The sequence below is a fragment of the Cyprinus carpio genome, chromosome B12 (assembly GCF_018340385.1).
Source record: "Cyprinus carpio isolate SPL01 chromosome B12, ASM1834038v1, whole genome shotgun sequence".
NCBI lineage: Eukaryota > Metazoa > Chordata > Actinopteri > Cypriniformes > Cyprinidae > Cyprinus > Cyprinus carpio.
The window spans coordinates 13,325,359-13,347,667 of record NC_056608.1 but is presented as its reverse complement, the minus strand read 5'-3'; the positions used below and the strand labels follow the sequence as shown (position 1 = coordinate 13,347,667).

Genomic DNA, 22,309 nt, shown 5'->3' with positions numbered 1-22,309 from the left:
CCTTACTAACTGATCCTGCTAATTCTACTCCTGGTCTTAGAGAGAGCAGAGCTAATTGGATCAGTCTGGACAGACTTGAATTAGTCTTTGGCAGCTATTTAAGTTTCTTTTTGTGAATCTTCCACTTCCAGGATAATTCCACATCATAAATGAGCTGTTGTTTTGAGTGACTTTCAGTGTTATTACACAATGCCCAAGCATGATGTTTTTATTTTGTAAACTGTTCCTGATTTTTGTGTCATAGTAAACTTTACATGTCACAAACTGGCTGTGTTGAGGGTTGTCATTTTTTGGTTTCTGGCCTAAATGATTTATTAAACTAAACAGTGACTTCACCTGGAATGTTAATGACAATTAATAATTTGATTCGGTTTACCTTTTGTTAGGGAAAGGATTCTTTCAGCTGATTATGTAACCAGGTAACCCTGGTTTGTGGAGAAGTCAAGGGAAAGGCCTGGCAGGGTTTCCCTAGTCAGATATCCATTCACATGGTTTAATCTTGTCGGGGCCCTTCATGGAGTGCTACAGTCATTAATACATGGAGCCACACAAACACAGGAAATCAATCTCTTTAGGTGGTAATTTCAGGACACTCTGGTACTCAAGTTTCAGGTAACAATGACATAGGCAACAAAAGGCATGATTTGTTAGCATTAAGGCCTGTTTACACCAAGAACAATAACAATAAAGATAATTAAAAACAACAGCATTCATGCCAATGCACAATAATGTTCTGTTTATTATAAGCATGCACTTCAGTTTTTCTCTTAAAAAATGCGGAAGCTCTTTAAAGCAGGATGTATTCTGATGGGGTGTCATCTTATTCATCATCAAACATTACAAAAAAAAACATTACTAAAAAAAATCCATCAATAAAATTACCCAGCAATATCAATACACTTCTATATAAGAGACTTTAAGTCCCACAGAATAAGTTATGTTCTATGCACTATTATGCTAGTTAGCAGTATCAAAGTCTGTTTTATTGGTTGCATTTCTGAACTCACTTCATTATTACTTATTTCACCTATTTTCATTTCAGTTGGAAATGTTCTTTTAGAGATTGAAACCAGATAAGAGTTTTAAAGCAACAACCAGCAATGTCAAACGATCTGTGAGTAAGCTGTGATTCTGATTCCATGGGGCACGCCGAGCATTGAATATCCCTTTACAACAGGATTAGTGTTCCCCTCACTCTCTTTGCTTGTTTTGACCATGTAAAGGCATCACTCTTACAGTAGTAAACATAGCAGCCTTGACTGTAGCGCACCTTGCCAAATTCTTCTGTTAGACCTGTTTTAAGGGTTTTTTCACACTGGGTTCAATTGTTTGGTCTAAAGCGACATTTGAGCCAACCCATCATGCCCTTGCTGGTCTCTTTTGACATTATAACTTAGAGTTTAAATGCCAGTGATTTTGCATCAACAACATGAGTCACAAAAACAATACAATCCACTTCACTTCACCAACAAAACAAATTATTACTAAAAAACAAAAAGCAACAAATCCATATCTTTATTGTTTCCTTTCATGTTTCTTTGAAATTACAGCAAAATTTACAGCTTACAAGTTCACATCAACCATACTCCGATTTGTGTCTGAACCAAAAAGCTCTAAGAAGTTTGGGTTTGGTTGAGTGGAACATGAAAGTTTCCTATATGAACATGGAGTGTATTTAAATGATTTAGATGTTTGTTGGCACCAAACCCTACATGAACATGTAGAGATTGAAGGCATGAATGTGATTGTGGTGTAATTATAGTATGGGTGTGAGGAAGGCCAGGCCCTCTGATCAGGGGACAAGGATGAATTGCTAGAAGACAATGCTGTACTTGTAAGAGCCTAAAACAGATTAAAATCGATAGAAATGAGAGAATGCAGAAGAGGATAGTGAGGGAGGGAAAGGAAGTGAAGCTGAAGAGAAGCTCTGATTGTGTTACTCTCTTCCACTCAGATTTGGGTGAGTAGTTCTCATTCAAAAAAAAAGAGACAGCAGCCCTGAAACTCCCTGCAGCCAGTGCTCGCTTTGTTTAAACCTCTCCGAGACAAAGGAGTCCATTATAAAGAAGTGGGGCTAACACACACACATCTATTGCTCCCTTTCGGTCTCATAGTTTAGACAATGAGGCTCTCAAACAGTCACCTCATAAGAGCGCACTACTGTAGACCGCTGTCCCGGTTTACAACGTCAGAGAGGTTATGTAGTTGTTTTGACCTCATTTATGTGTTCTGAACTATTGTGGGCTTTTCCCATAGCACTTGAGTGCCAAGTTCCAGTTTAAGCCCTTAGAGGGTCTGAAATTAAATTGTCATTCTTTCGCTGTAGACCAGTTTATTGTTGTGCACAACTATGATCGAAAGCTCGAGTAATAAATAACATTCCATTCCAATTTAACGTAAATAAAAACTAACACCCACTCTTTCTTTCCCCACCAACCATTCTTTTTCATAAATAATAAATAAAACAAAAAAGAAATCAAAATATCTGTGACTACATCAACACATGTTATCCTGAAAAATATTAAAATCACTTAATATTACAACAAAAAAGAGAAAACAACTTTAGTAATTAAATAAAAAACCTTAATAAACTTTTCTCATTAATTAACCAAACAAACCACTGGGTTGCTTGTTGATTTTTGAACAAACCACCTCTTGTCTTTACTGTTTGTGTCCGTTTTGAGCTGATATGATGAGATGTCTTGTCTGATCTTGCCTAATTATTTGGAAATTGTATGTTGTTGTTTCTGTATTGGGTGCTGAGAGGTATCTCTGTCTCTCACACATACACTTGCAACCAGACTCTAGTCTTAGTGTTTCTATAAACAGTTACTGGCTTTAGTTCAGATGTACTAATGTTTGTTCCATATGAAGTACTTCTGAAAAGGCCAATCCATAAACTAGGGGCGACCGATATGTGTTTTTCAGGACCAATACTGATTATTATAAAGCAAGTAGACGGATAACCGATATTTTGAACTGATATATATGTTTGGTGTAAAAATGAAAATTAATGACAAAATTAAGAATAACAAGGGCTTTCCCTGGTGTTGGTTGAGTTGTAGTACTCCCAACACTGCACTTCTTACTCTTGTCTTCCTCTGTGCATCCACCTGCAATAAGGGTAATATAAAGAGAGAGTTAAAAGTGGGGCCACTGTATGCTTCATGAGAAAGCCTATGAATACTGTACTACAGCTAAACAGCTTGGGGAAATGTAAGTAGTTGGCTTCAATAATTTACATGTTAGAAATGTATGTGTAATAGCATAACCTCGCATAATTCCTCATTAATTCTTTTCTGATGGCTAAAACATAACCTACAATAGTAGAGGTGACTTCATCTAATGGACATCAATGGATTAACTTAAAGGTATATAATAAGTGTTAAATAATTTAATTGTCTTCATAGCTATATCATGGAAGTCATGAAGAAGACCAACTATTTTCATGAAACTATAACACTAATAGCCTTTTACAGTAGGGCTGAATGATTTTGGAAAAAAATCTAATTGCGATTTATTTAAAAAAAAAAAAAAATTAACCAATATTGTGTTTGCGGATTTTAAATTTTTTTTTTTTTTAAACTGTTTTGTATTATTCAACAAAGACAAGCTAAAATAGTATGACCTACACAATATTAGATAGTTTAAACAGAAATGTTCTTTTCTGTAGGCCAAGCATGTTACGATTAAATTAGGTGATGCATGAATTGATATGAATGACATTTTTATTAAACAACTACAATCACAGTAGTATATTGACTGATTTGTTGGACTTCAACCTTGTAAGCATGTAAATAAATTTATGACAACCTCATAAAGCACTGACAAATAAGCCTGGTGTAAACATTAATGTACAAATCACACTAACTATCTGTTGCTTTACCACACTATTTTAGGTAATTCAGTCACTGTAATAAACATGTAAACATGTGGACTGCACTTTTTAAACACTGTTAACTTTAGATCAGTGGTTCTCAACCTTTTTTGGTCTCGCCCAATAATTTTGACTACTGTAACTACATTGAACACCATGTCTACACCAGACGCGAGCGGCAAAATACAGTAGAACCCAGTGACGCTGTCTACACTAGATGAGGTGCGGCACAACAAAACCCGACACTAAACTGATGCCTTGTTCTATTTATGACGCACTGAGACTGAGAAAATTAAAAAGATTTGCAACGGTCGCTTTGTCGTGTACAGTAGAGCTGTTGCGGTGCAATGCGACAACTGCAGTGTCCGGTATAGACATGGTGAGTGAAGCTGAGAGCAAGATATGCTGCGTATATTTTCTGCATTTAGCTTTTGAATGACCAGCATCTGCCTGGGTCTGTGCAACAACATCTATGGCTTTTCTCTTTCCTTTCACAAACCAATCCATCTCCCATTCTCAGTTACGTCCTTTGGCTGTTTACTGTTTTATTTCTTTTCTTTTTCTGCTGATGGCCCGTGCGCCCACACTTTGAGAACCACTGTTTTAGAAAGACTTTAAATAAATAAATAAGAATAAATATATAATAACCTTACATTCATCTGAAATGCACCGTAACACTGCTACTGCTTGAGTAATTTCAATGTGCCGTTTCAGTAATGAAATGCACCGTAACACTGTTACTGCTTGAGTAATTTCAATGTGCCGTTTTGAAGTACTTTCTTTCATATTATATATGCTTTCAAACATTTCCGCGCTTGGCATGCCAGGGTTGCCAGGTTTTGACAACAAAACCCGCCCCAATTGCTATTCAAAACTAGCCCAATCGTGTTTTGGGGGGGGTCTACCGGTATTCCAGGGGGTAAAATACACGTTTTATAGAGTGGTTCCCCAAACCGAGGACTTGACAACACCGTAGCATGCTGACTTGATGCTTCCTCTGAACAATTAGACGGTGGGCCGAGGGGACGTATCTGCTTTACTTTTCGAAATGGATGATCCCCATGGAGGGAGAACCTGGATTTGTAAAGTTGGGATGGTTGTTTTATTCTCAACGATATGAAAAGTGTTGCCACTCCCATTTATTGCACATTTTCCCCGAAATCATAATGCACGACCCATAAATATGCAGGCAAACGCGGTTTTTTTTTTTTTGCTACTATATTAGTTGAGCCAATAGTGCGGCAAGATACTGACATGGGATTATTATTAACCAATCAGATGTAGCTTATTTAGAACAGCTGTTACACGGATGATTTAGCTATCAGACACGAGCAGCAGCAGCGCATTGATCATCGTCAAGGACATTCTTTGTGTGATTGTAAGTATTCATTTAATTAGAATATGATGTCTATATAAAATGTTTGTTTTGTACACTGTGTTGTTCAAATGTGTAATTTTAAATAGGGTAACGTTTCAACTGGCGAACTAGCAGTACAGGTCAAAAGTTTGGAAACATTAATATTTTTAATGTTTTTGAAAGAAGTATCTTCTGCTCATCAATCCTGCATATATTTGATCAAAAATACAGAAAAAAACAGTAATATTGTGAAATATTATTACAACTTAAAATAATAGTTTTCTATTTGAATATACTTTAAAAAATAATTTATTCCTGTGATGCAAAGCTGAATGAATTTTCAGCATCATTACTTCAGTCTTCAGTGTCACATGTGACATCCAGTCTATCACATGATCCTTTAGAAATCATTCTAATATTCTGATTTATTATGAGTGTTGGAAACGGTTCTGCTGTCTAATATATTTGATGAATAAAAGGTTAAAATTAATGTCATTTATTCAAAATAAAAAAATATTTTCTAATAATATAAATCTTCTTTACCATCACTTTTTATCAATTTAACGCATCCTTGCTGAATAAAAGTATTGATTTTATTAAAAAAAGAAAGAAAAAAAAAATTACTGACCCCAAATTACTGACCAGTAGTCTATATTGTTGTTACAAAATATTTCTATTTTAAAAACATAGCTTTTTTTTTTTTTTTTTTTACTTTTTATTTCATCAAAGTATCCTAAAAAAGTATTGCATGTTATGTTTGAAAAAATATTAAGCAGCAAGAACTGTTTTCCAACTTTGATAATGAATCATCATATTAGAATGATTTCTAAAGGATCATGTGATAATGATCCTAAAAAATTCAGCTTTGCATCACAGAAATAAATTATAATTTAAAGTATAATAAATGGAAAATCAATTATTTTTAAATTGTAATAATATATCACAATATTAAATTTTTTTTTTTTTTTTCTGTATTTTTGATCAAATAAGTGCAGGCTTGATGAGCAGAAGAAACTTCTTTCAAAAACATTAAAAATAGTAATGTTTCCAAACTTTTGACCTGTACTGTATGTCTAATACTGCACTGCCGGTCTATACAACATGATACAAACCTTCTTTTGCAGTTTCTTCAACTAATACTGCCTTCTCTCTTCTCCTTTGTGCTCGTTTTATCTTCGTGATATTTGTGAAATGGCTGTAGCACTCCCTGTGGTAGCCAGTGTTAGCTGGTTTGACTAACTGGTTTGTAGGTTCCTGGCTTTGTAACTTGTATGCCTGTACTGCCTCTTCTGTAATGATACCTTCTCTGCCCTCAAGGTCTTTCCACAGAAACACTGATTTAATACATTTCTCCCAACTTATGTCTGTGAAGGGAATGGTGGGCCCACCACTTCCCTCAAATATATGCATACAGCACTTCATGTTTTGCCATTTCATCCAAGTAAACATGGGCGGGAAAAAGAGTATTGTCTGTCTCATTTTTTCATGACGTTGTGTTTCCAAGCAATACCATTATGTCAAATGTGTTAAATCAGAAGGGTGTATTTATTAAAGATTACAAAGAAATGACAGGACATTGTACGACAAAAGGTGGTTACATAAAATAAAAACACTACAAATGGATAACGTTACCTCAACATTCTCATTTTGTGTCAAACTGAATATGTAGCAAAATTAGGTAAAATAGTTATCTTAAATAGTACAATCTTAAATCCTGGGTGCAAAGCGCGCCAGTGTGTTCACAAACACGTCACCAACACCGACACTTTCCACGCTCGCTATTGGATGAAGGCAACAAATACGTCATGCAGGTTGGACCCCGCACATAGCTGCTTGCTCTATTCGCCAGGAAAATAACCTGGAGAAAGTTACCGATATTATAGTAATGGACAAAGTGTGTGAGATTCAAACAATCTTTACTTGAAAAGCTTAAAAGCTACATATACAAAAAAAAAAAAAAAAAAAAAAAAAACTGGGTTATCCCTCACCACAGATCGTTTGAAAACACGAAATCTCCCCTCGGCCCACCGTCTAAATACTTTGATGTGTTTGACTTGAAGCAGTGCTAATTAGACCGATCGGTGTATGTCATCAAAGTACTGTGAGAGCTATGAGAGAGCAGACGTCTCCTTATGCTTTCTCTTGCTGTACTTTGATGTCATACACCGATCGATCTTCAAGTCCAGTCGAACACAGCTCTTTACACTCGCGTGTCATGTGACCGAGTGTAATTGCAGCCTTTGTGATTTAAAAATCGTGTTTTTTCATACCGCGATATTTTCGCAAATGCAATTAATCATTCAGCCCTATTTTACAGGCAGACTTAGCTCAATAGCCTATTGAAATTTCTAAATTTGTCATTTATGTCTATGTGACACTAGAAATTTAAGTTAGTTTTTATTTATAGTACAGTGCAAATTTTAATTTCTCTTAATCAAATGAGAGTTAAACTTTTTATTTTGGGGTAAACAAAGGGTTTACTTTTAAAATTAAAACATGGAAGAAATAGTGTATTGTGTGATTCTTTTAAACAAAAGTTGTAATTGTTGTAGTAGTATTATGTATATCATACTGCACCACAGTAATATATTTCTGATAATTTCTTTAAGCTAACCCGCACTTATATTTTGACTGGTTACCATGCAGAACTTTTACGTTTCTGTAGCCTATGTAAATGATATGACAATAGTTTTACTCAAATGAAACTGTGAAATGCTCATGAAGTGACTCTCAGATGGAATCAGAACAGTTCTGGAGATGTTGTCCATGTATTTATGTCCTCATGTAGTTAGACGACAGAAGCTGAAATCACCACGAGCGTCGCATACTTTATGTGTAGAAAACAAAACTGCGTGTCTGTGCCATTTACATACACAGAGACACGCAGAACATCCTGGATTCATATTTAATGGGATACTTCCCAAAATGAAACTTTTTTTCATTAATCACTTACCCCCATGTCGTTCCAAACCTGTAAAAGCTCTGTTCATCTTCGGAACACAATTTAAGATATTTTGGATGAAAACCTGGAGGCTGTCCCATAGACTGCCAAGTAAATAGCAGTGTCAAGGTCCATAAAAGGTATGAAAGTCGTCATTAGAATACTCCATTTGCCATCAGACGTTAAATCTGGGTTATATGACGCGACAGGAACACTTTTTGTAAGCAATGAAAACAAAAATAATGACACTTCCTTTGTCAATGGTCTCCTCTGTCTCTCATTAGCACCGTATGCTGTGTATGCTCTTGTGTCATCCGCGCCACAAGGATGCGCTGTTTTATTTCAAATCAAGGCTAAATACATGTAAAAACAGCGCATCCTTGTACCATGGATGATACAGGAGAGCATACACAGCATACAGTGATATGAAGAGAGACAGAGGAGACTGTTGACAAAGTCGTTATTTTTGTTTTCTTCGCTTCACAAAATGACTGAAATTATGATTGTAATTAATAATAGCCTATTATCACTTATAAGCAACATTTTGGTACAAACACTTAATATCTGCCTAAACTAGTGTCTGACCTTATTTCATGGTATGGGAAGTTTTATTTATTTATTTTTAAAGAAGTAAATGGCAAATAGAATAAAACAATAAAACAAACACAATTAAACAAAGATGCAAACGAAGACATTTTCAGCTACATTAGGCCTATTTAACGTAGTAAGAAGCACTAAATAAATTACAAATTTTAGTTTAGTGTAAAACTAAAACAATGCATAGTCTTGACTGGATAAATCAAATATGAACTGATTCTTATTAAAGATACCAAAGTTATTCAGAAAGTTTGTCTTGTTTTTTTTGGTTGACAATAATGACACAGGCAGCAGAAGCAACCCTCTACATTGCGAGTAACTCACTCTAGTATGCGACTAGAGGACACTTAAGGACACTGTACAATGTAAAACAAAGCAATAAAAAACATACAAAAAGCAAACATTATAACAACACATTAAACAAGCAGATCATCAAAAGCTATTCTAAACAAATAAGTTTTTATCTGAGCGTTAAAATGGGAAACTGAATCCAGCTGGCGAATGTGCAAAGGTAAAGAGTTCCATAACTTTGGCGCTGCACAACTAAAAGCCCTACCATCAAAGGAACTCATCTTGAATTTTGGAACAGACAATAAGTCTGCAGAAGATGATCTCAACGAGCACAAAGGAGTATACAAATGAAGAAGATCTGAAAGATAATTAGGTGCCAAAGTTTGAAGAGCTTTGTAAGAAAGGAGTAAAATTTTGTAATGTACACGATGACGAAAAGGAAGCCAGTGGAGCTGGAAAAGAATTGGAAGATACATGATCAAAAGTACATGAGCTGGTAACTATCCTAGCTGCTGAATTCTGGATTAGCTGTAATCAATGAATTTGTTTTTCAGGAATACCAAATAAAAGATAATTACAACAATAATCAATGCGAGATGTAAACAATGCATGGATAAGCACTTACTATGTTGGGAAAGTGACTGCATCTTTGCTCTGGGTGACTAAATGATGTGTAATATTAGCCACTGGCCAGTAGGGTTAGGAATCGAAAATCGATTCCGATTCCAGCATCGGATACTTGTTGTCAAATTAAAATTTAGATTCCGCCTATCAATTCCTATGCACTTTTTTTTTCTTTTTTTCTTCTTAATCTGTGAGGACCGGACCTAGCGATCTGCCAGGACCTTGCTCGCTAATCTAAGCACTCCAAAGTTTTGCTACATTTGCGATCAGAAGCCAAAAAAACTAAGTATAATATCTGCTAAACGTGCTGCAAAAGAGGTGACACCCCCAACATGACAAAACACTTTAATTTAATAAATCGTTAAAGATCGCAAACACGATTCAAACACCAACATGATTCTTTTCCTAAATTACAATGATTTGTCCGTTTCATTCCTCAACCTTTGATGTGTGCAATCGATGTTTTGATCACTTGGTTCATCTGTGCAGCATACGATCACACCAGTGTAATTTGAACATTTAAATTTGCGTTCGCGCTGCCATTGACCTAAAGCGAGCAGCTGTCATCTGTCATGTGCTCCTGTGGCTTAGTGGTAGAGCATTGCGTTAGCAGCGCAAAAGGTTGTGGGTTCAATTCTCAAGGAACACACATACTAGTAAAAAATTGTATATCCTGAATGCAAGTCACTGTAAGTCACTTTGGATAAAAGCTTCTGCTAAATGCATAAATGTAAATGTCATGAATGAAAACCGCTTCACAGTCTTTTCAGCCACACAGTATCATTATTTCTGTTACAAACATTATTTCTGTTACAAACCCAGTTCTTCTTGAAACATTCAAATCAAGAAGAACTGGGATAAAAGTTTATAGTTCAGATATAAACTGTGTGTACAATGTGTATGGTAGTGATTAAAATAGAGTAAATCACCTTTTCAAAGTAATTTGACACTTAAAATGAAGATTTGTCGATTACATTGTAACGCCAGTAGGTGGCGAAAAGGAGTTGTTAAAATGTATTTGTCTTTGAATCAAACAAGAGATTCGTTCAAGAATGCTGATTCATCCAGTAATGAAACAAGTACATCTTGAGTGAGTCATTGAATCATTCATAGGGGAGAAAAAGAAAGAAAAAAAAGACTAATTTTTATCATAATCATTCAGCACAAAAACACACACAACTTCCATTGAGGGGAGAAAAAGAAAGAAAAAAAAGACTAATTTTTATCATAATCATGCAGTTCTATTTTGCACACAAACAGCTCTTAAAGAGTCCAGGTTTTATGTAGCCTGTTGATTTTTGTTCATGGTATTCAAAAAAAAAAAAAAAAATGCAAAAAAGAGACACAGGATACATTTTTGATATCATTATTCCATCACATTGGAATTGACAGACTCGCCAGTGTGTGAATTGAAGGCTCAGTACAAGTTTAGCACAGATATATTCTCGCCGAACACACTGACTGAGCGCTTTAGAGTTTCACTCTCCGTCAAGTGATCTGTGCTATTTTTGATACGATATCCAACCCTACCTTGCACTGTAAGCTGATGAGTTGATTTATCCACATTTTAATATTCCTCTCATCATAAAGCTTTTTAGATGGAAGCTGAGGCTTTTTAAGTTGGGTAGAATCTAATCTACAGTCTGTGGCCCATTTCATTTGCTTGCTTCCATAGCTGCGGTACGCTGGGTTTTTCACATACTGGCAACCCAGGGTGTTCCGATACTATTGGGTAAATTAGCAGTGGGCAGAATCACACGGACCAAAGCAAAATCCGACATTCCAACATGGAGTTCAAATTTTCAATGTATAATCGGAGCACTGTTTTTCTTTAATTTATTTTTTAATCTTGCATTTTATAATTACAGTGCAGTTAATTTTTTCTGCTGATTATCCAGAGACAACTGGATGCTCTTAAATAAAATTAATTATTAGTCTGTCAATAAATAAACAACAGTCTCTGTTGCTATTGCTTTTCATAGCTGTGAAAGTTTACTGTAACCCCTCTCACAGACCAGACTACAAATGTGTGCAAAATTCAAATGGCATTAAATGTATTTGTCTCTTTAGATTTACAGTATTTTCTTTTCACCTCTCTCTTTTTAGTACCACAGTAACCGTAGGAAGACCGTATAGTTGCGGAAGTTTAATGCCTTTTAGACCGTTTCTGTTAAAATCAACTTTGACAGCTGTATTGAGAAGAGTGGTGCTTTATAAATAAAGCCTGTTCCTGGCTAGATGTTTGTCTTTATAGGATACTTTGAGGAATGCCTGTTGCATTGAGCTCTCTTCATTGTCTCTCTGCCTGTAGGAAAAGGAAAAGGAGGCCAGGGCTGGTAGAGTTAAATAACCATTTGAATTTTTGTGGTCCATGTGTAATGCAGTGTCGGTGTGTCTTTGTGCCTGCCATCTACAGTATTGTTCTGAAAGGGATGACTTTATTAGCATAACAATGTACTTTAATGTGAATTAACAGCTAGCTCTGTCACGATAATTAAATAACCGTCAAATCGCGATTATTTGATCTAATATTTGAATGATTATTGTGCTTTTTATATGGCACGAGGGGGAGTCATACACCAAAAGAAACAGAAGAGCACCAGTTTGCAGTCTGCACCCTGGATGAAGATTATCAAAAAACTTTTTTATTATAACTTTAACAAAGTTTTGCACACAGAAAGATTATTAGAAACCTTTCTTTTTCTCATGATTTCTATCTTGCTTCCATGAATGTATTTTGTAAGAATACAAATAGTAACAGAATAAATGTTTAAATTGTATAATGTGCACCAAAGATTTTTTTTTCAAGATATTGTTTTTGCTGCTAAATTATACAGTCAGCTAGTTTAATTTCATAGCTTTATATTTTTTTATTCAAATGTAGTTTTTCTCTGTAATGAGGAAGTAAGTATTTAGTGGATTATGTTTAACAAAGGGTTTAAAAAAGAGTGACCATTAGTTTCACAAACACAGTATTGATATTCTGTACTAGTGTAGAAAAAAAAAATGTGCTGGTGTTGGATCAGTATTGGCCGATTCTTAAAATTTGGAATGATCCATGTAATCTTATACTGCAAAATAATTACTCAAAAAGATTAAAAGATAACATAATTATTTACTGAACCCTTAAATTAATCACAATTATATAATGAAAGCCATAAAAAAACAGACAATTAATCGTGATAATCATCATAATCGCCAAAGCCCTAAAACAGACAACTAGTCATAATAATCGTGACTAATTTGACAATTAATCTTCAGCCACATCTCATAATCATGACAGCCCTATTAACAGCCTTTAGCATGAATTCATTTTCATATTTGAATTTCTGTTACTACATTTTTTTTTCTCTATTACATACATTTTTCTATTACAATTCCTGAAGTCAGAAGTCAAGCATCACAGTCAGTCAAAATATGGGCAAGCACTTTCTCAGGCACTCGCAATCTAATTATACTTTAACCACTTAAAAAGGATTAAAAATACATGCTAAGTGATTGATGCAATCTTTCCCATGGAATATTCTTGATTTTTCACTTTATCACAGGTTTAGTGTTCATGTGTTCTGAGGAAAATTATGCATTGTTGCTTGCAGTAAAACAATCCTGCGGCTATGGAAGTTTGCTGTTCCCCCCTACCATTTTAATTTGGATAAGAACTGGATTATTATAATTATAAAAATTTATTAATTCAAATACTTAAAACAATCCTGCGGCTATGGAAGTTTGCTGGGCCCCCCTACTGAGTCCCGCCTCCCTGGTTGAGGACCCCTGCTCTAGACAATTTAATACATTTACATTACATTTAGTCACTTAGCAGACGCTTTTATCCAAAGCGACATACAAATGAGGACAATGGAATCAATCAAAATCAACAAAAGAGCAATGATATGCAAGTGCTATGACAAGTCTCGTATGTGTCTGTGTATATATGTATACACTTGCATATCACCACTCCCCCGTTGATTCTGATTGCCTCCTTTGCCCCCACCTGCAAGTTCAAGTTATTAAAACCCAGGAGCTGAAGAGAAGAGATTCAATATAGAAGGAATTGTAAAAAAGGAATGAGAAAAGTAACATGAGAAGTAATGAGACAAACTTTGGTGTCGAACTTGAGTTTAATAATGTACACCTTTGTGTTTCATTCATCTCATGGATCATCTCATCGATCAGAGAGAGGGTCTTGCATTCGCCCTGAGAAAAGCACTCTGCATATCCTGCTGCCATTGTTTGTTTTCATGCTAAGAGGCTTAGTATGGGAATTAGCCTGAGGGCTTTTGTGTGTGTGATGGGAAATGACTGTTAAGCTCACAGTATTAACTTGAGCTTAAAGAGAGAATCCCTGCAAATGTCATGTTTCATTTACTAATTACATGACATGTACACTAATACACACACACACACACACACACACACATATATATAAATATATAAATAAAGTATGTGTGTGTATGTATGTATGTATCTCCCAATAGTAATAAAAGGTCCAAAAGTTGTGTGGCAGATCTATTAGTCACAAAACAGCTGTAGAAATCCACAAATTCCATCCGTCCTGCTACTCCCTTGTGTTTCGTCCACACATGGCACAGCCATCTGTGTTACTGCCATCAAAATGATGTCCTGCCTTGTGTTTGCAGCATTGTGAGCAACATGTCAGTGTTATAAGACACATTGACCTGTGAGAGTTTGTGATTTTTAAAAACAAAAAAAGATGTATTCATGTAAAACTGAGGTATGTCTCGACTTAGTTTTGCCAGATACAGATTTGCTGGAAACAAATTCAGCAAATAAGAACAAACCCTTGATAAACTTCAGTTCAAAAGCTTTCTCTCGGAAATATGCTGAGTCACATACCAAATATCGACCTGCACCTGCCTACTTTTATTAAGTCCATAAACTTGGAGTTAAGAACTTTGAGCCAGGCCCAAACAACAAGCCCAAAGATGCTTAATTGTCGCTTATAATAAGTGGACATGGCTACACTTTAAGAGCGTGCTCTGAAAAGCAGCCCTCCAAACATGAATACGATGACTCAGTTGATGGTGGTTTAGATAAATTGATGTAGTATTACTTTGGTCAAAAGTAAAGGATTTTAAAGGTGCAATGTGTAATATTTACAATGATCTATTTACAGAAATGCAATATAATATACATAACTATGTTTTCAGAGGTGTATAAAGACCTTTCTTAATGAACCGTTATGTTTTTATTACCTTAGATTGAGCAGTTTCTATCTTAATACACCGCAGGTCACCTTACATGGAAGTCGCCACAATGTTTGTACAGTAGCCCTAAACAGACAAACTGCTCTACAGAGTGCGTTTTGACTCCAAAAATCTTGTCTCATGAACAATAAACACGTCAGACTACACATGGCTACCTGACTATTCAGTGCTTATGGTCTTTAACGACGTGCGTGCTGGCATCGATACAGCGAGTCTAGACAGGTGATATGAGTGTAAAACAAACAATGGCTTGGAAACAGCATGTTTTGCTGTCAGAAAAGCCCCCAAAAAGAAAAAAAAAACCTGACAGTGGACACAAATATGGATTATGTGAATAGGACAGTATGGACTGTCAAAGAGAACAGATGTAAAATAGTTGTTGACCTTTCTTCACTTTTGTTGCAGTAGTCCCTTGTGGAAACATCATAAATGCAGGAAAATGATTGCATTGGCGCTAGAGGGTGACACAGGAGTGGATTTTCAAATCTCTCCCGTCCCACTCCCACAAAAAAAAATCCCGTCCCATCCCAATCCCATGGAAAAACTGGAGGGAAATCCCGTCCTGTCCCAATCCCAGAAGAATGACTCCCAATCCCTCCCACTCCCGTGTTGTTGTTTTTTTTTTTTTTGGTCTGAATCTGTCAGTTACAGTAAAAAAAAAAAAAAATACAGTATAGATCAAAGCATGCCCACTTTAGTTGAATAAAAATCCCAAATGTAGTTTTTTTTTATTTTTTATTTTATTGAACTGAAAGCCATCTTAAACAATGCACATTGTGCATTGCAAACATTAAATTTACTGTATATCATCCATGCTAACACGTTTTCTATTTAAATTTTTTTTCATTTGAAAGTAGACATTTCACTCTATAGATTTATTTTTCATTTTTTTTAAGTTTCTCGCTCAAGTTCTCATGACCAAGACGGCAGAAAACTGATGAATGAAATGTTGGCTTTTGGATGTCCTGCCCGATTTAGGCTACTGTATTACCACATTGTCCGTCACGTGTAAATTACGTCATTCACTTAACCAGCCACACCAAAGCAAACAGGAGGAGAGCATAAAGAGACAGGGCAATTAGAATTGAGTTCAAAATATAAAATAAATATTAAATATAGGCCTACAGTTTATAGTTTATTTATTTAAAAGGTAGGCTATATTTGTGTATAAAGTTGGGGATCAAAGTGTTATTACGATTCCCGGTGCCCACTCCCGCTGACATTTTTTCCTCCCCCCCCAAAACACAGATAAAAATAGATATTTTTTCCAAAACCCCGGGATTCCCATGACCCACCCAAGTCACTAAAAAAAAAATGTCAGCCTCTAATTGCTGCCACAAACATTTAAATCCTCCATTGTAAAATTCCACCTAGCAGGACAGATGCTGTTGTCTCTCTTTGTTTTGGCTTCTTTGAAAGCATGAACAAAGGCACTTCCTTGCATCGTGAAGCGTCACAGATGTGACATTGGTTGTCATCCGCTATGACACTACACAAGATGAAAGAAGATTGAATCTTTCATTTCGACGCCCATTGTCGTTTATCAATTTCCATGACACCTTACGTCATGCAGATTGTGCCAAAATTGGGCTAAAATCGTGTAGTCTAAATATCGCTTAAATTCTGCCATATTGTGGATGACATCTTTTAGAAATTAAATTCAAATTTCAAAAAATCAAAAACGTGTTGGCCCCAAACCTTTGCATTTTTTCCAAAATAAACAAGCCTTCTGTCAACAGCGGTGTTGTAACTTGCTTTCCTTTCCACCTGCATGCCACCTTTTTCCAAATCAGTACACAGCATGCTTGTGGTGATAATCAGATGAGGTAGTGTGGAGTGTTTTAATAATCAGCCAAAGTAGCTGATTCCCTAAAGTCAAATGCGCTCAATCACGTGCATCACTTCTTCACTTTTAATGTTACAATGTAACGTTCTCGACATTGGTGCGTGCTTCAAGCTTTCATTCATATGTGGTGTACCGTCTGCTTGTGTCTGTGCCAATCCACCGATGAATGAATAGAGTGAGCGCCGATGTTTGATGGAGTGGCAGAGTGCCTCTGGAAGCTGTCCTCCAAAAAGAGCCCTAAATAAATCATTCATCTCCTAATGACTCCACACAGCCTCTGAGGGCCCAGAGACGGTCACACACAATACTCAACTCAACTCTCATTGAAGGAATGGGGCTGTTGTTCTCACACAAACACCCCCAATCATCACTTTAATGACTCTTACAATGCTCCAAATATCAAATGCACCTTTGATGGCGCACAAACACACTTCTAACCATGTGCACAACAAGGCCTAGTAGAAATGAACTTTGAGCTAGCTGAAACTATTGAACCATTTCTTCGTTTAGACTTTGATTGACCTTCAGTGTTTATTTATAGAATAACTTGAATGTGATTTATGATTTAGATACAAAACAGCACATTTATACATGCTTTCTAGAATGACGCTTTTAATTTTTTGTATGACATTTTAATGGTTTTGCATTAAATTAACGAACCCATGTTAACTTCTCTTCAGCTATGTGCTACACTTTGTTTGAATGCATGATTTTGTAAATGTAGATTTATGCTATATCTCCACCTGGTGGTTACATTGTGTAAGCATATGTCGTTGCTTTATAAGACTGAAACATTAAGGATTTTTCTTCTGCTTTGGTTTATTTATTTTTGTGTAATTATTTTTTTCTTGCCCTAACAAAAACTCCACTGCCCCCCCCCCCCCCAAAAAAAAACATTTATAATTTTATGATCTACATTTTAACATTAAATATAATAAATGTGTCCTTAAAAAAAAAACATAAGAAACGTTGCATTATACAGCATTGCTGTGCTGAAAATGATTCACTATTTTTAATGTCTCTTTTTTTTCCCTATCTTTTACTATTATCAGATTATGACTGAAAAAAAAAACACTTGTAGAAACACGTTGTTCCTGTTGTTCAGGTATGTGGGTGTGTGTGTTGTCAGTAGGCAGGTGTTAAGTTGTGAGCTGATACATGCAGCATGTGCAGACTGAATTAATGTACGAAAGCAGATTTAGAAACAAAGCTGATGTAAAATTTTTTGATGTTCATGCACTTTTCATCTTAGCTTCATATTTAAAGAGAACTATAATTAAGCCACCCAGAAGAGTGTAAATACTGTGGCTTTTAGACGTTCTCAAAACATTGTTAGGAGCGGATGCAACTTTTAAATGTAATGAAATATTAAAAGAGGTGTATTTCAGAATAGACAACTAATTGTAAAAAGCCTGCAATGGAGAAATATGCCTAACAATAAAGATGAGAAAGACGTTTAATAGGGCCATTCTAACCAGACAAACCTCGACCTAATGCATATGAACCCACTGCAGCAGACAAGCAAAGATACTTGATAAAAGATAAGTTTGTTTTACAGTTCACACCATTAAAATCTACAAAAAACTGATTATACAGCCATGTAATGACCCCCCCCCCCATTTGTATACTTCTTATAGAAATGGTTTAATCAGAATACACTCATACTTTTGATGTCGATAGTTAAATATGCTGTTTGCCAGCATAATGGTGTAAGATCTTCCAGCAGAAGATAACTGCCGAATACAGCCAGCCAACTACTGACCCCTTGAGCCCAACATAGCAACAGATAAGCTCCTATCCAAGTGACTTCATTTTATTATAGTTTTAGCAGACACACTCGCAGTCAGAGTGGCTTATGATGCGTAACTGGCACGTGGCAATTTATTGTGTTCCCAATGGTTCATTGTCCGAAGTCAGGGAAGCATTTTGTAGTTTTCCATATAAAACAGGTATGTGTGTTTTATTGTTAAAGTTCTGCTAGGCCTTTATGACCTTCACTGCAGCAAACCTGATGTGTGTGAGCATGAGATAAACAGTGAGAAAGGTTTTGTGTGTAAAACCTAAAAAAAAAAGGTTTAAGTTCTAAATATACATCCCACAAAATGCAGAATCTACACAATATATGGGTCCATTCAGATGACATTCAGCAGTAAAAAAAATGCAACCAATGAGTCAGCACAGCTGAATTTAGCCTTTACCTGCTTTTATTACAGCACTGACGTTGCACACGTTTCCAGTAGCCCTTCGTCATAATTCATTTTTCCAGTCCATCATCTTTAGAGGTTTAGAGGCTCATTCAGTCCAACATAAATGCTGTAATTCTCTTGATTTACTGATCTATAAGATTCTTAATGCACCTGCAGATGATTCACTGATCTCCTGGTGCCCTTGATTTAGTGATTCACATATTCTCTATGAAGCAGTGATGCTCAAGTATATTAGAGCCCATATCAATTACCTAAAATAATTAGTCTATTTTTTTTTTTTTTTTTAATGTAAAATGTTCTGACGTTTCTCTTGTGGACTGTGGGGACTGGCTTGAATTGTACAGCTGCATGCCAGTAATAAAAGTAGCTTAAAGGCAAAATGACAATTTCTCTTTTGCCATATGTGTAACACATTAATGCTCTGGGTTCAGTGCAAGTTAAGCTCAATTGAAAGCATTTTTGGCGTAACCTTGTTTGCCACAAAAAAAAAAAAAAAAAAGAATAAATAGACTTGTAACTTAGAACAGTGGTGTTGTTTTTGGATTTTGGTCTAATCTGTAAACATTAAAATACTCAGCAATAGTACAGCCACAAGATGCATGTTAACCTTTTGTGTCTATGACAGTGCAGTGCCATAAACACTAAAACTGTAAATAATACTCACACCTACTCAATACTCACATACTAGCATCTTTTCACATTTCTGCTTTTAAATCTTTTTGAAATTTACATCCAGTGTTAGTGCCGTACTAATATTTAATTATTAATTTATTTTACTGTAAGTTGTGTGTACTTTTTCATTGTGGCAATTGCTATTGGTACAGTTTAATTTGTATTGAACTTGGAAAATTTCTTTAAAATAAATATATATTGTTATTAATATATATTGAACTTAATAGCATGATGTAGTTCCTACTTTGTGATAACAAGTCCCCTCATCCTCACCTAGCCCTTGACTTGTGTTTAATTGCAAATGTGTGTTAGTGGTTTGCTCATTCTGTCAGAAGCAGCACGGCATTAATATTAATCCAAGTGTTTTATTGACTGGAAGACTAAACTTTTTTTTTCTTTCTTTTTTTTCACTGTATGAAGTTTACAGACATATAAACACACTTGTGCACATTGGAATAGCGAGGCGCGTGTGCTCTTAAAACAGCATGTGCACACAAATGACACGCCATGCGTTTAATAACAGCATGACTGCCGTGAGCCAGTCACAGGCAGGAGTTACAAGAGTACAGGGAGACAGAAAGATCGCCAGAGAAGGGTCTGCAGAGGAAATAGAGAGTGAAAGATAATGTAACAAACAATAGACAGGCAAATGTATCAAACTGACCTCTAGTTTTTGTTTTTTTTGTGTGTATTGTCTCTCTGAACTTTCTCTGATCTTGCGGGGGCTTGCGATGTGTGTAGCATCTGATCTCTACTGTGTTCTTGCCAGTTATCTGGAGAGCATGTCTGTGTTTTTTAAGTGTGTAAAATCACTTTACCTCTTAAACAAGTCTCTATGCTCATTTCTCCTCTTCTGTCCTTTTTGGTTCAAATTGCAGATCCACCTGATGGCTGCACTTTGTAAACTGTAATTAGCTGCAATGTTGCCACTAGATGGCAGCAGTGCGCTTTATGATTATGGCATGGCAGCATATGATTGAATCTCCAGCATACCATTCATTGCGATCAGGTGTTTTTTTTTATTCTCTCCTCTCCATACGGTTTCTTGTTCCACAAACCTGATACTGTGTGATCTATTTTAGAGGCAGAGCAAGTATGGTTGCCCCCACCTTCCTCTTTCCATCTCTCAGTTTTTCATTTGTTCTTTCGGGCCACTGGTTACAGGTCTTTGGGGTGACATAAAGGTTTCAGGTGCTTTTGGTGCCGCAGCACGGATCAGGGCAGGCACTGGGCCCTGGACGGAAAAAGCAGAAATTGGAATTGATTTCGGGAACATTTGGGGCTAATGTATCTCTGTCTCTTTGCTGCTTCCTCTGTTCCTTTGCCTCACATCTTCCATCTTTGAACTCATTAGATATTACAGCGTAAGCTCCATTTGAAGGGCTTGTCCTGTTTTTTAAAACTTTGATTTGTGCATGCATTCTTAAATTAAACCTCTGTATTTTAAAATATAGTAATTTTTTTTGTTATCATTTAATAGCCTAAATGTCTTTTTTTTTATCTTTTATAGATTTGCCAATGACATAAACAAGGATTTGCAGACTCTTCCTGGGGTCGAGTTGGCCAGCCCCAACACTGTTGGATTTTTGTGGTAACGTTGTAAAGCTGAAAGGAAGCAGATTTGCCAGTCACCATGCCGGCCCTCTCCACCAGAAACAGCAGTGAGATAGGTACCTCATCTTACACCTCATACCTCATTGCACGGCAGTTATAAGGTCTTCTAGTTTGACCAGCCAAATATGGACCAAATGACAACTTATGATTAATAAGTGTAAAATTGTCTCTTCAGTAACACATCTAATGTTTCAACTCATGAAAATTTGTTTTTAAATATTTCAAAAGAAACCTCTTATGCTTATCAATACTGAATTTATTTGATCAAAAATACAGTAAAAATGCCAATATTGTGAAATATTACAATTGAAAATAACTATTCTATTCATATTCTATTTGAATATGTTTTAAAATGTAATTTATTTCTGTGGTGACAGCTGAATTTTCAGCAGCCATTACTCCAGGCTTCAGTGTCACATGTTCACTCAGAAATCTTTCTAATATGCTGATTTGGTGTACAAGAAGCATTTACTTATCAATGTTGAAAACTGCTTAATATTTTTTGGAAACTGTGATAATTGTTAAAAAAAAAATTCTTTAAATAGACAGTTCAAAAGAACAGAATTTAAATTAAATGAAAATCTTTTGCAGCATTTATAAATGTCTTTTCTGTCACTTTTAAACAATTTAATGCATCCTTGCAAAGTAATAGTAGTAATTTCCTTCAAAAAAAAAAATACTGACCCCAATTTTTTTAATGCAGGGTTTTTTTGTGTTTGAGGCCATACTGCTGTATAATTTGTAACTCTTGCACACTTTGTGCACACTTTCTCTTCTTTTTTTTTTCTTGTCTGCCCGCATCCCTCACTCTGTCTCATTTCCTTTATAAAGAAGGTATTACCGAGTGAATGTAGTCCATTAGAAACTAATACCTAGTTGAGGTATAAAAGTCTGATGGATGAGCACAAGGTTGCTGGGAGACATTTGGTATGGATAGGTTACGTCTGATATGTATGATCCTGTCTTGCCCAACAGATTTTTAATGAACACTTTGAAAGCCCAGTAAGCCACTGTGGATCTGATAGATTAGAACCATTACATACCTCATGTCAAGATGT

The 22,309-nt window shown here is 35.8% G+C and overlaps 1 protein-coding gene across 4 annotated transcripts in view; it reads left to right on the top strand.

Annotated features, from left to right (window-relative positions):
* Positions 1-22,309, top strand: part of LOC109097694 (MAGUK p55 subfamily member 7-like) — a 140,790-nt gene that overhangs the window by 17,716 nt on the left and 100,765 nt on the right. For all 4 annotated transcript variants that reach the window (XM_042735450.1, XM_042735451.1, XM_042735452.1 and 1 more), the window contains exon 2: positions 21,148-21,307. In XM_042735450.1, coding sequence (XP_042591384.1) covers positions 21,271-21,307 — 37 coding nt within the window. In that variant the 5' untranslated portion in view covers positions 21,148-21,270. The remainder of the gene's footprint in view (positions 1-21,147; positions 21,308-22,309) is intronic.